A 14,153-nucleotide genomic window follows, 5' to 3' on the forward strand; every position below is an offset into this window, starting at 1 on the left:
GTCTCCAGTGTTAGTGCTGCGTATCAGTGTGTGTGTGTGTGTGTGTGTGTGTGTGTGTAGAAGGAGTCTCCAGTGTTAGTGCTGCGTATCAGTGTGTGTGTGTGTGTAGAAGGAGTCTCCAGTGTTAGTGCTGTGTATCAGTGTGTGTGTGTGTGTGTGTGTGTGTGTAGAAGGAGTCTCCAGTGTTAGTGCTGCGTATCAGTGTGTGTGTGTGTGTGTGTGTGTGTGTGTGTGTAGAAGGAGTCTCCAGTGTTAGTGCTGCGTATCAGTGTGTGTGTGATGTGTGTGTGTGTGTGTGTGTAGAAGGAGTCTCCAGTGTTAGTGCTGCGTATCAGTGTGTGTGTGTGTGTGTGTGTGTGTGTGTAGAAGGAGTCTCCAGTGTTAGTGCTGCGTATCAGTGTGTGTGTGATGTGTGTGTGTGTGTGTGTGTAGAAGGAGTCTCCAGTGTTAGTGCTGTGTATCAGTGTGTGTGTGTGTGTGTGTGTGTGTGGAAGGAGTCTCCAGTGTTAGTGCTGTGTATCAGTGTGTGTGTGTGTGTGTGTGTAGAAGGAGTCTCCAGTGTTAGTGCTGTGTATCAGTGTGTGTGTGTGTGTGTGTGTGTGTGTGTGTAGAAGGAGTCTCCAGTGTTAGTGCTGCGTATCAGTGTGTGTGTGTGATGTGTGTGTGTGTGTGTGTGTGTGTGGAAGGAGTCTCCAGTGTTAGTGCTGCGTATCAGTGTGTGTGTGTGTGATGTGTGTGTGTGTGTGTGTGTGGAAGGAGTCTCCAGTGTCAGCGCTGTGTATCTGTGTGTGTGTGTCAGTGTTTTTGTGTGTGTGTGTGTGTATCAGTGTGTGTGTGTATCAGTGTGTGTGTGTGATGTGTGTATCAGTGTGTCTCCACATCTTCAGGACAGAGGAGTTTACACTGCATTTACTGTGAGATTAATGATGAGGTGTCTGATGAGGCTTGACCAGAGTGTATCGTCTCTCTCTCTCTCTCTCTCTCTCTCTCTCTCTCTCTCTCTGTCTCTCTCTCTGTCTCTCTCTCTGTCTCTCTCTCTCTCAGTGTAAAGCAATTCCCGGCCACGGTTTCGTGTTGGACAAGTACAAGTGCCAGTGCAGGAGGGGGTTTTACCAACACAGCCAAGTGGCCCTCAACGGTGTCTCCAGTCAGTATCACGTCCTAATCCACACTGCTCACTTCCACAGCACACTATATCCTGCTGTCCCACAATGAGTCCAAATCACCATATCCCACATGCTGTGTGTGTGTGGAGAAAAAAGACTGATGTGTATGTGGTACATATGTACACTATACAGTAGAGTGATGTATATATATAAATTAAACTATACACTAATTAACAGGAGTGTGTGTGTGTGTGTTGACCAATTAACACAGTTTCTTTATAAAAAAAATGTGTGTATTCTTCTTCTGCTACGACGTTTTTTTGAATCTGCTTCTTGCACAAAGTAGGAAAAAACACACACACACACACACACACTGCCACACGGTGAATCCTAGTTGCTATGGGCAACATCCTGCTCACTTTTCTCATCCTCTCACTCACCACACATACACACACACACACCTAAAAATAGGTGATGAGTCACTAATAACACGAGTCTGTGCTGTTAGTTAATGAAGTGATAACTGCGCGGTAAAAGCGCCGAGGGGTCGACATCAGAGCGGATTTACAGCCTCGTCCGTCCGTAACTCAAAGCAGAGGTGTAATAGGGAACGCAGGTGTGTGATTTGGGACACGTCCCCACTGGACGTTTATATGGCCTACAGTGGCGTTTGATTTACACGATAGGTCTCACGCTGCGTTCGCACTGGCAGGCCGTCGCTCATGTTTCATGTCCGCCCTGAGTCACGATCGAAACCGTTCAGCTTCTTAATTCGGTACAAATGAAGTGTGAGGCCATAAAGGACGTGATTAAACGGCTCAAACGAGACCTCGGACCTGTCCCGTGACTCCAGACCCTACCTGCATTCCGCTCTGCTGTATATGACGTCTTGTTAGATGTTTGTGGAGACGAAAATAAAACTCGGACAGAGTTTACAGTTTACAGTTAGCCAGCTTTGCTAATCTAATCTGATGAGGCAGCGAGCATGATGTCTATGTACATAACCTCCCCCTGATTTAAGTTTGTGTTTAACCGACTTTAAAAGCTCTATATAGCTAGTGAAGTTGTGGCCACGCCCACAAGCCAGAACTAATATAAATATCTATGACTATCTCTGCGTGCTGTATGTCTGTTAATGTTGTTGTTATGAGAGTTAACTGAGTGTCTGTGGTGCATCAGAACCGGAGCGGGACGGTTCCGTAGGGGCAGAACCCTCGGACGTCTCGGCTCGCTGTCTGCCGTGTCAGGACGGCTGCGTCTTCTGTCGGGACGATACGCCGTGTCTGGCACAGGAGGATGGCGTCCTGCGTCTCGCCGTCGTCTCCTTCCAGAGCCTGTGTGTGCTGCTGGACTGCGTCTGCATGACCGCCGTGTACCGCTTCCGCCGCAACAAGGTACCACGTCCACGTACACGAGAGTCTACATACCCTAGGAGAAGCACATGGCTTATGTACAGTATGTGTAAAAGACACTTCATAAGCACTGAATAATCTAAATATGAGCATCTATGAGTAACATTAGTTCATATGACAGACATGAAGTCCTAACGCTGCGTTCATGAAGCTCATGCAGTGAGAGAGGCATGGACATGTGCTGCGTTTATAACACTGTTATAAAGTACAGCATCACTACAAACCTGTTATTATTCATGTGTCATGAAGTCGTTATGTAGACAGCCTTCAAATCAAGCTGAATCCGTTTCTCTTTCCTTATTTTCTCTTTAGAGAATCAAATCATCCGGTTTCATTCTTCTGGAGGCCATCCTGTCAGGTGCCATGCTCCTCTACCTTCCAGTAAGTCCAAAACATCTCCAAGAGGTGTTTACATTTCAGGAGAAAGACATCTTGATCGAATTCACCTCCACCAATCAGAAATCGTTACACAATATACCACATTTAATTACCTTATAAAATTATAATAATTCATGTCTGTATCATAGATGGATTATGGCATCAGAAGATTAAGGAACGTCTCCAACACATTCATTGTGATCATGTCACTTCCAGCAGCTTCCTCAGTATCAACATACACTATATTGCCAAAAGTTTTGGGATGTCTGCTTTTACCTGCACATGAATGTAATATGGAGTTGTAACCCCGCCCTTTACAGCTATAACAGCTTCAACTATTCTGGGAAGGCTTTCCACAAGGTTTAGGAGTGTGTTTATGGGAATTTTTCACCATTCCTCTAGAAGCACATTTGTGAGGTCAGACACTGATGTTGGACGAGAAGGTCTGGCTCACAGTCTCCACTCTAATTCATCCCAAAGGTGTTCTATGGGGTTGAGGTCAGGACTCTGTTCAGGCCAGTCAAGTTCCTCCACACCAAACTCACTCATCCATGTCTTTATGGACCTTGCTTTGGTCACTGGTGTGCAGTCATGTTGGAACAGGAAGGGGTCATCCCCAAACTGTTCCCACAAAGAGCATGAAACTGTCCAAAATGTCTTGGTATGAAGCTGAAGCATTAAGAGTTCCTTTCACTGGAACTAAGGAACAACACCTGAATTCAATGATTTGGAGGGGTGTCCCAATACTTTTGGCAGTATAAGTGTATGATATTAAAACACAAACACAACCTTCAGTGTGTCTGTTCTGGTGTTCTGGACGCTCAGATTTTCAGAAGCCTGCTTTTTACTCCCGCGTTATGTAACAGCATTCTTTTATTTTTTTCCCTCCTCAGTCGTTAAAATGCACCACAGCTTTCTGCTCCTCTTCTCTCTCCGTGGAGAAGCTTTAACCCTCTCCATCTGTCCTCATCCAGCACAGACACCAAGAAAGACTAGAACAGCCCTGCATTACACATTCACGTGTCCTGATTGACACGTGTCTCTGAGAAAAAGAGAAAAAAAGACAGGATTCACGTTCAAACATCAACACTATGGGTTTTTTTTTTAATCATAGCATAGCATACTAGCTTTATTTACATATATATATATATATATATATATATATATATATATATATATATATATATATATATATATATATATATAGTTTAGCAAATTCCTCATTAAGCTAAGTTTACCCCGATTTAATAGCTAGATTACTTAAGATATTTAAGAACTAGTCTGTGATTGGCCGATTGAGTTTAACATAAGCCCCACCCACTTTGATCCAGGATAAGTTTAAAATGCTTTACATTTTCTTTCCCAATAAAATTTTAATAAGGTGTCAGAGCGCTAAATGATGATTTACAGAAAGACTAGCCTAGCATCTAGCATGTGAAAGCTCTGACTTCCGCTGTGTTCCTAATAAAATGGCCAGTCTGTGTAGCGTCATGCAGCTTCTAGGTCAGGACTCAAAGACACTAGGATATGCACATAATCTAAAATGTGTGTGTGCGCAAGATTTTCGCGTTTTTTTTCCGCATGCATTTTTAAGCCGTCCATCAAGCTTTAACGCGGCGGTGTGTTTAAAAATAAATCCTCTGAATAATTCACCTCGCGCGGGGGAAAAGGCCACTTCCTTTTCCTCTGATCTGACGATACAAAACGCAAAGTTTCTGCCGAGTTTCTCAGGAGGCATCGGCCTCAGCAAGCCAGAGGAGACGGTTCTAGCAAAACACAAACAGGATTCGCTGCTAAATTAAAATTAGCAATGCCGCAAAACTACACCAGACACCTAGCTTTCGTGGCAAACAATCGTTTCGCGTAACTAGCTTTTACATACAGTTTGTTTGTACTTTGTTGTACTAGCACACAGTAATTTGTGTAGCTAGCGCATAAACTGGAGTTTATGTAACTAGCATTTCTTATAAACGTCAACATATTCTCTTCCATAACTAGCATACATTTCTTTCTTTGACTAGTGAACATTAATTAGCTAGTTTGTTTACAGATTAGATATTGCAACTAATGCACTAGCATACAGGTTGATTAGCGGACATTTGTTTGGTTAACTGGAATAAATTAGTATGTTATTTTGAATAACTAGCATGTTTTTGTTTACAGAGAAGATACGGTTTGGTTTGTCTAGCATATATATCCGTTGGTATAACTAGCTGTGTAGCTTTGTTTATTTTTTGTGTAATTAGTAAAATCCAGATTGTTTTGTACGTATCGAACAAAATCAGCCACAAGCTAAAGAGCCAGGACGAGAGTGTTTGTTTTGCGCGACGGCAGCGTGGAGCTCTGATGAGAAGGAGATGAGTTTCTCTCGTCATTATCATTAGCCACTCTGAGCGTAATGAGAGGAAAAGCTACAGCGTTTCCTCTGCCTTTTTGTTTTAGCCTGGACTCGCAGTCTGATTTCTTCTGAACGCAGCGTCTTGCAGGCTGCACATCCAGACAGATGTTTCAGCTGCACAGATGTGTCTGTAACAAGCATCCGTTACGCTACAGACATTTTTCTGCATGGAAAAAACGTTTGTAATGCATCAGCATACAGAATACAGAATACATGCTGTGTTTTACGTTAGCCTTATTAGCATACAATCTTTTGCTTTATGACTTGTTTGGTTTTGCTAGCACAGTTCTTGCTTTATTAGCATATAAGTTTGTTTTATAGTTTGCTACAGAATACAGATGTCAACATTATAAGCCGCTTTAGTGCACTAGCTCAAATGCAGTTTCAGGTAATTCTGGTAAACAGCAGGAGAGGGACAATGAACTTTACGCATCATGTTTATCTTTCTTTTCCTCAGGTAATGATACTTTACTTTCAACCCAACGTGCTGCACTGCATTCTGCTGAGATGGGTTCGCCTCCTGGGTTTCGCTACAGTGTATGGAACGGTGATCCTCAAGCTCTTCCGGTACGTAACTTCAAAGATCTTCCCATATGTACAAATGGGGGCATGGTCTGAAGGTCTTCCTGGTGGAAGGTGTGCTTCACTGCTGTGATACCTGATGTAGGAGCAGGAGTCCAACTGATGATGTACCCAATAGTGTGTATGCAACACCCTTGCTACTATCTTGCAAAATCTCAAAAATTTGCTTAACTAGCATATCATCACCATACTACACTATACCGGCTGATCGACTTTCTTTATTAGCATACGGATACTAATCAGATTGTGCTCACTGCTGTCCATCATCTTCCTCGTGCTCAGGGTGTTGAAGGTGTTCCTGTCGCGTACGGCCCAGCGGATCCCCTACATGACCAGCTGCCGTGTCCTGCGTCTGCTGGGTGCCATTTTGCTGGTTGTAGTCTGGTTCCTGGTGGCCTGGACCTCGGCCGTGTGTCAGAGCCGCGACGCCCATCACGGCCTGGTGGAAGAGGGTGTGACGCTCGAGGGTCTGCAGTTCAGCATGTGCAAGCTTGACCGCTGGGACTACATGATGGGTGTTGGTAGGTTCTACTCCTGTGGCTTCATATAGTATTTGTCCTGTTAGTGTTACATCACATGCCTTTACATCATGTAGAAAAATAAAGATCGGAAAGAAGTAGCAGAGATCGTTGACAGGCCACACCCACAAGCGACAACAAGACACAAGCTACATGAGCCACGAGCGACTCGTCACTGCTGGTGTAAATAGAGTAAAGGCTGTAATACACCACATTTGGATTTCAGCGGCACAAATGCTGTTTATTGGAATTTAGGCCAGCAAACCGTGTTCTCTCTCTCTGCGTGAAAGAGAAAAGAGAAAATAGCTAAGGAAAAGTCGAACCTCTCAGGGCTTATGGAGTCAGCACTGACAGCAAAGGCGTAGGATTTATAATCTAATCCTTCTGGAGTGGAGGGTGCGAGTCGGCCAGGCGTGTAAGATGTAGAATGTCAGGAGATAAAGTGGTGTATCTCCTGACGAAAGCACAGCTGCAAATCAGCGTGAAGAACCGGCAAACTGAACACAAGCTTTTCTCAAATAGCTCCGGTGCTGGAGCAGGGAGAGGAAACACAACTGGACTGATAGTGGTGGCTTATAGTCCTGGTATAAAATCATTCAGATTTTCATTTCCACTAGCTATAAACTTCAATAGTTTGTTTACTTATTTATTTTTTATTTTTCTCTGTATTAAAAATAAACTGGAACAAGTCATTACAAAGGGATTATGTGGCTGTTTGGGGAACATGTCGATGATAAGTGACGGCGTCCTGCATTGTGTCTCTCTGTAGCCGAGCTTCTCTTTCTGCTCTGGGGGGTCTACCTGTGCTTCGCCGTGCGCACCGTCCCCTCCGCCTTTCACGAGCCACGCTACATGGCAGTTGCCATCTATAACGAACTCCTCATCTCGGTCATATTTCACATCATCAGGTGGGTTTGTGTGCACAGCATGTTAGCATTTCCATCCTTTAACACACTCATAAAAGCAAAGCTTTCAAATATGTCTTATGGTAAGCTTGGAATAACATTATATCTCTCTATAGCCCTGGGATATGACTGTTTACACCGATCAACCATAACACTGTGAGCAGTGAGAGGTGAAGTGAATAAGACTGAGTATCTCCTCATCATGGCACCTGTTAGTGGGTGGGATATATTAGGCAGCAAGTGAACATTTTGTCCTCAAAGTTGATGTTAAAAGCAAGAAAAATGGATTTGAGCGAGTTTGATGAAGGGCCAAATTGTGATGGCTAGACCACTGGATCAGAGCATCTCCAAAACTGCAGCTCTTGTGGGGTGTTCCCGGTCTGCAGTGGTCAGTATCTATCAAAAAGGTCCAAGGAAGGAACAGTGGTGAACCGGAGACAGGGTCATGGGCGGTCACGTAGGGGAGTGAAGGCTGGCCAGTGTGATCCGATCCAACATACGAGCTACTGTTGCTCAAATTGCTGAAGAAGTTAATGCTGGTTCTGATAGAAAGGGGTCAGAATACACAGTGCAGGACGGGTCAGGACTGTTTTGGCAGCAAAAGGGGGACCAACACAATATAAGGCAGGTGGTCATAATGTTATGCCTGGTCGGTGTATGTAAGAAATGAGAACTCGTACTCACTAGCAAAAATGCTTCAAAGTCGTTTGTTAAATATTTAGCTAAAAAGTAATGTGTTGCCTTGTTGTTACAAACTGACAACATTAACTTACAACTTCAAAATTAAGCTACTACGTAGAATGGATTTAAGCTAACTATATGACTAGCTTAGCACTGTTAAACATAGCAAGTTCCACAACAATGCTTAGCTAGTTCAAATGGTGCCACAGTTAGTGACAAAAAATGAGCACAAGCAGCTTTCACTGAAATGTTTCATCCTTCAGTAACCGCCGTTTGATTGGTTTGTTGGTAACAGGAAGTAGCTGTCACATTTCTACCATGTGAAAAAAAATCCACAATCAAGATATGGCTTCTGAGTGAAAAGAAAGTTTCTTTAATTCCTCTCACCATATGCGCCCAGAATTAGATCTGCGTACACAAGGTTATTAATAGCCTTTGATTCTTCAGTAGCTCCCATCGGAAAGAACTAATGACAACAACGAGGGCCTTAATATCCAAAATCAAATGAGGACAGGGTGTTCGTGGGCGACTGCTCACCAAGCAGCACTTTGGTCTTACATCAGCAGAAGTTAGCCACAACCTGATCTGCGGAAGATGAAGGGAACCTCAATCAGCTAAATCGTGAGTGCTAGCACAGATGAGCGGGTCGAAATATGCCTCCTCCACACAGCTTGTGCATCAATCTGCCAAGGCTTAAAATAAACCCCCGTGGTCTCGCTGTAAATCTGAATCTTCCAGTTTTGATATTAAATAGTGTCTGTTCAGCTTGGGCTGTCAAGAGACAATCAAAAAAAGACGTACGCTTCTCCGTCTACAGACTCTCTGGTGTAATAAGCAGCCTTTCCTAACTCGAGGCAGATGAATAAGTTCCCAGCCATGTTCTCCAAAGACACGTGGACTGAGAACAATTGGTTCTTGTGGTGTGAATTGTTTTTTGGCAGCGTTGGCAGCATGACTGCAGGCCCTGCTGGTGCTCGCTGATAAGCTTAGTGTTCGTCTGCTTTCAACTTAAAAACAGGCTCTGAATGACTAATGCACTAATGAGGCAGAATCTTATTATTCAGGGACATAGCAGACAGGCAGCCTCCTCCGTAGCACCCGGGCCAGCGTTTCCAACCCTGCTGAGCCAGATTCCTTACAGAGACGTCGTTTACTGGTACTTTGTGGTCTTCTTTAATTGATTTTTCATAAATATCATATTATATTTAATGGTTTCAGTGAGGGAAATGGCTTAAATGGTAGGCAAAGCAAGCTCCATGGACACAAAATATTACTCTCATTCATATCCAGGCAGAGTCTAACAGTGATGGTCCAGAATTAGAGCAATATGGAGCATGTTGCAAGTTGCTCCTCTCAAATCTTCTTGTCTTGGCCAATTCCACCCACAAGCCAACTCTGTCCTATCAAACAACCAGGAAAGGTCAAGACAATCCTGTGCGTCCTCTGAGACTCACAAAGTATTAGGAAAAAAATGACACATTCAGCTAATTTCTCCAATCCATTGGTCTTCTCCGAAGGTTCACCCTGGCTCCTGGACTCCACCCAGATTGGATGCTGATGTTATGTTTTATTCATACGCACCTGACGGTGACGGTGACTCTGGCATTGCTGCTCGTCCCGAAGGTGTTTCCTTTGTACACATTACACTTTTCCCCTCACTAATATTTGCAATTTTTATTTTTAAAAGTTTAAACTAAACCTCGCTTGTTTTGCTGCAGTTTGTGTTCGCTGGTACACACAGGCAGGACGACATCGCCACCGAGGCCTACGAGGACGAGCTGGATATGGGCCGATCCGGCTCCTACTTGAACAGCAGCATAACTTCCGCCTGGAGCGAGCACAGTTTGGATCCTGAAGACATAAGGGTAAGCTTCCTTTGATCTTTATCATATGCAAAGTTGTATTTAAAGGAAACTAAATCATCATGCTGCTTCTTTGGTCTGACTAAAAACAGGTGCAAGATGTTGGTGTGTATTTGCCCTTACTGGTCTGTATTTTTTATTTAGCATATCATCTCATGTTGGTGGGTTTGGTAGTGTGGGGTACAGCTAATATTTAAAAGCAAGAATCCAAATTCTTCTTCTGCCTGAGGCACTTGTTGTAAACAAGGTAATTAAAAAAACAGCCAATATTGGCTAGTCATTATGCTCGGACAGAACTCCATGTTAAGCTATCGAGAGTAATGTACCATGGTCTTACTGTGACCCCAAACAATTTTGGCCCTAAAGCTGCAGACACCACATTTCCCAACATATGTTTAAATCAATTGATAGCCGTTGCGATAGATGGAATATACGGATACTTCACCATACCTTTCTCAGTTGTCTCCAGCTTACTGAAAGCATGTGCATGTGATGTTTTTAGGGTACAAATAAAACGTTGAATGAACTCATTTGTCTTGTTGACCTGCACACAGATCTAAACATTGCTTAAGCAAGGTTAAAACTTGATGTGCTATTGCTCTGTACTGGGTTAATAATTTCCTGGTTTATTTTTTTCTAGGAGGAGCTAAAGAAGCTCTATGGCCAACTAGAGATCTATAAGCAAAAAAAGATGATGGCGAATAACCCTCATCTCCAGAAAAAACGCAACTCCAAAAAAGGCATCGGACGTTCGTTTATGCGGCGCATTACAGAAATACCCGAGACGGTGAGCCGCCAGTACAGTCGGGAAGACAGGGATGGAAGTGAACACGGCAGCAATCGCAGTACCCTACGTAGAAACCCATTTGAATCGTCCCATGGTGGAAAATCCAGAGAGGACTCTCTAAAGAATAAAGTGTTCTCCTTGAAAAGATCCCACAGCTATGACCACACGCATGACCAGACTGGGAATGCGAATGGTGTTCCAGTTGATAAAATGGACAACTCTACAACTGAGCTATCTCTGCTGGACACCTTAATGGGGAGAAGGTCCACAAAGAAAAATCCAGAGGCACAAAAGGTGGAACCTGCCGAATCTGCAGAGTCTGTGCCGCTGGTGTGCAAGTCCATCAGTGCACACAATCTTGCAGCAGACAAGAAGCCTATGCATCTCCGTTCCTCAATGATACAGAAGTCTCTGAGCGTCATAGCCAGTGCCAGAGAGAGAACCCTGGGACTTGCAGGGAAGACCCATAGTGTCGAGGACGCAAGCAAGAAAGGCCTCAAGGCCAAAGACATAAGGATGCTTTCAGAAGTCGAAGAATCTCCTGAATGCTTCCCGAAGATGATCATCAGCCAATCAGTAGAGTACAATAAGACCCCAAGTAAAATGGGCATCATGAAGCAACAAGTGAGTGGAAGTCAACCTTCAATTTGCTCTGAACCAGGGAGAAGCAAGGATCTTTATGACGTTTCTGAGGTTTGCCCCTGGGAAATGGAAGATTTGCCCACTCTGTCGGATGGGAAAGCTCAAAAGCATGTTTCCATTGCCCCAAGTGAAACTACCACCATTCACGAGAGTATCTCTAAAAGCGGAAAGTCTCATCATAAACAACGGATGGTGGTCCCATCTCCATCGAATCGCCGTCGTTCCAAAGATAAGGGTGGGAACAGAGAGGAAGGGGGTGACAAAAGTGATGGGAAGAAACCCAAAACACCGCTTAACCTGTCTGCCTCCAAACCAGAGGTCTGCCCATGGGAATTCGAGGATCCATCTGTCAAAGGAGTCGAGACCCTCGACAGGACTAGCCGCAAGAAAAGCGTCACTCCGACAGATGGAAAGCCCAAGATTATCCTTTCAGACATTTCCAAATCCACTGGAAGCCTTCTGCAGCCTCCAGCCCTCATGGTAGACATTTGTCCATGGGACTATGACCAACCACCATCTCCAAACAAGGACAAGACCTCAAGCCCCACACATCATTCGAAGAGAAGGGACTCAAACCCGAAAAGGAAAGGTTCTTGCTCATCAAAGGGGAAGGGGAAGGAAAGGGAGGACGATAGCCAAAGATCCAAAAGCAGGGAGAGGCGAAGCTCTTCCAGTAAACCTTCTGAGAAACGGCGTGTCAGCCAGACATCAGAGAGCGGCCAGTTTACCGTCACATCGTCTGGTAGAAGGAGAAGCTCGACAAAAGAGGCTGGAATCGCTGACAGTAGACGAGCTGAAATGTGCCCTTGGGAAACAGAGAGTATGCCAAGTGTCACCACCAGAGATGGAGACATCCACACAACATCTCAAACACCCACACCAGCTGCTAGCAAACTCAATTTGGCTGAGGTTTGTCCATGGGATTTTCATGACAAAACATTAGGGAACCATGCATGACACTTGAGCCAGCTCACCCAGAATGAGACAGGGTCGAACCTCCTTTGTACACCGCTGCAATAGAATGGTTTTGAACCCACTTTTAACAAAAGAGTGCTTTCACAAATGCAGTGTTTAGTAGGTTTGAACAAAATCTTTGGTGAGAACACATCGAGCCTCGGGTTTGAGAGTGTCATAGCTATACGCTCAACCAGGTTAATCCCAGTAAGAAAGCGATTACGCTCTAACAAAATAAAAACTGGACGTGATACACAGAGTGTTTCTCTAGTTTATATAGTAAACTAGTTCTTTGTTCTCCGTGCTTGGGTGATACTTGTGATATCTAAAGGTCTGTTTACATTTTTCCCCAACTGTATTTCTGGGCAAAGGAGTGAAAGAGTTTTGCTAGATGCGTCTAGTATGTGAAACGAAACGGTGACGAAAAACGAGGTGCGAAAAAGCTCAAAATTAGTGCTGTTTAAACGCTAGCTCTGGTGTTGGGAAGGTCTACAGAGCTGGTTTGGGATGGATCATGTACTGATTCACGAGGGATTTAGCTTGATTTCAAATAAAACAAGGAACATTTTCGCAAGTCTGTACACAACATGTGTTTCGATCCAGTTAATCCAGTCAAATATATAAACATTTTAACCAAAGAATATTTAACACCTTGAGCATCTCCCCAGAGTTAATGATACATTATTAGCACACTCAGAACACACATGAGAGCACAACCTTGTTATTTTGGGATGGAGGGATTGCATGGATGAGTGGCCTGGTTGTGTTGTTGTTGATCTGTTGGGTTTTTTCCCCCTTTTACTCCCACCTGAATACTGTAGTGTTGTGATTTTTGCATCGGTATTCTCTGCCGTAATAACACGTCCTCACTCGACCAGATATTTATCTCTGTATCCTATGAAACAGTGTTCCAGTGGTTTCTGCATGACCGTGAATAAACACACTCCCTGTTTTTGTTTTCTTTCTCTCTCGATGAAAAGAAGCTTCCCGGAGCAAAGCTGTTCCACTCAGCCTGCAACCGTTTCTCTTGTAGGTTTTATATATATCGTGCTCGTCCGTGATGGCATGTACAGAAAATACCTCCAGCCTGCAATAAACATTTCATGTTCAGATTTTAATCGTGTGCCTTTGTGTTTGTTCCCTTCGTTTCGCCCCTGGAAAGCTCATTCTATCCAGGAATTATAAGTTGCGGCTGCTTCCAATTCAACCACATTTATTATGTAATAGTAATACAAAATATATAGCACAGATATCTATAATAACAGTATTGTGATAAGTTATCACGATATATCGTTGGTTCGCCCCAAGAGAGGTGACTTGAATTGTGCAACACTGCCCCCGTGTGGCCACACAGAGACGTGCATGATGGAAGCACGTGGAGAAACAGGGTTTAGAAATTAATATACATTTTATTTTACTGTCATGATTAGAAATATTACATTCATTTGGTGGCATTTTAAGTGTTAATACAAATATATTAGTGATAGAAAAAAACATAAAGCTGTTAAATAATTAATAATAAAAAAGTTTTATGAGTTTAGTTATTAAAATCATTACACTTTTTTCCTGAATAAGCTCTATTATTATTATTATTATTATTATTATTATTATTATTATCATTATTATAGGCAGAATTTGTAATAAAGTCTAACATTCCGCTTAACTCAGATAAACTCAATTAGCCACAACGTTCGTTTGTCTAGTTTTGGACTTAGCTATGAGGCTAATATAGCTAATACCGAACCACAAGTTAGCAACTAGTTAGCATCCTCAACTTTAACATTTAACTTTTGGGTTTTTTTGTCGGTTTATCTTGACCAGTTTAGTTAGTGTGTGACATAAATGTGTAACTGTCTAACAAGCTAGCGTGATAGTTAGCTAATGAAAACTGATGCTAATCCATGCTAACTCGGCCGTTACGTCGTGCT

The 14,153-nt window shown here is 43.4% G+C and overlaps 1 protein-coding gene across 1 annotated transcript in view; it reads left to right on the top strand.

Moving 5' to 3' along the window:
- gpr158b (G protein-coupled receptor 158b) overlaps nucleotides 1-13,343 on the top strand; it is a 41,445-nt gene extending 28,102 nt beyond the window's left edge. The window contains exons 3-11 of the mRNA XM_058393823.1: nucleotides 1,045-1,147; nucleotides 2,286-2,500; nucleotides 2,831-2,899; nucleotides 5,752-5,861; nucleotides 6,159-6,397; nucleotides 7,164-7,302; nucleotides 9,498-9,603; nucleotides 9,699-9,845; nucleotides 10,483-13,343. Coding sequence (XP_058249806.1) covers nucleotides 1,045-1,147; nucleotides 2,286-2,500; nucleotides 2,831-2,899; nucleotides 5,752-5,861; nucleotides 6,159-6,397; nucleotides 7,164-7,302; nucleotides 9,498-9,603; nucleotides 9,699-9,845; nucleotides 10,483-12,228 — 2,874 coding nt within the window. The 3' untranslated portion in view covers nucleotides 12,229-13,343. The remainder of the gene's footprint in view (nucleotides 1-1,044; nucleotides 1,148-2,285; nucleotides 2,501-2,830; nucleotides 2,900-5,751; nucleotides 5,862-6,158; nucleotides 6,398-7,163; nucleotides 7,303-9,497; nucleotides 9,604-9,698; nucleotides 9,846-10,482) is intronic.
- The last annotated feature ends 810 nt before the right edge of the window (nucleotides 13,344-14,153 follow it).

The sequence above is a fragment of the Hemibagrus wyckioides genome, linkage group LG07 (assembly GCF_019097595.1).
Source record: "Hemibagrus wyckioides isolate EC202008001 linkage group LG07, SWU_Hwy_1.0, whole genome shotgun sequence".
In the NCBI taxonomy this organism is placed as follows: domain Eukaryota; kingdom Metazoa; phylum Chordata; class Actinopteri; order Siluriformes; family Bagridae; genus Hemibagrus; species Hemibagrus wyckioides.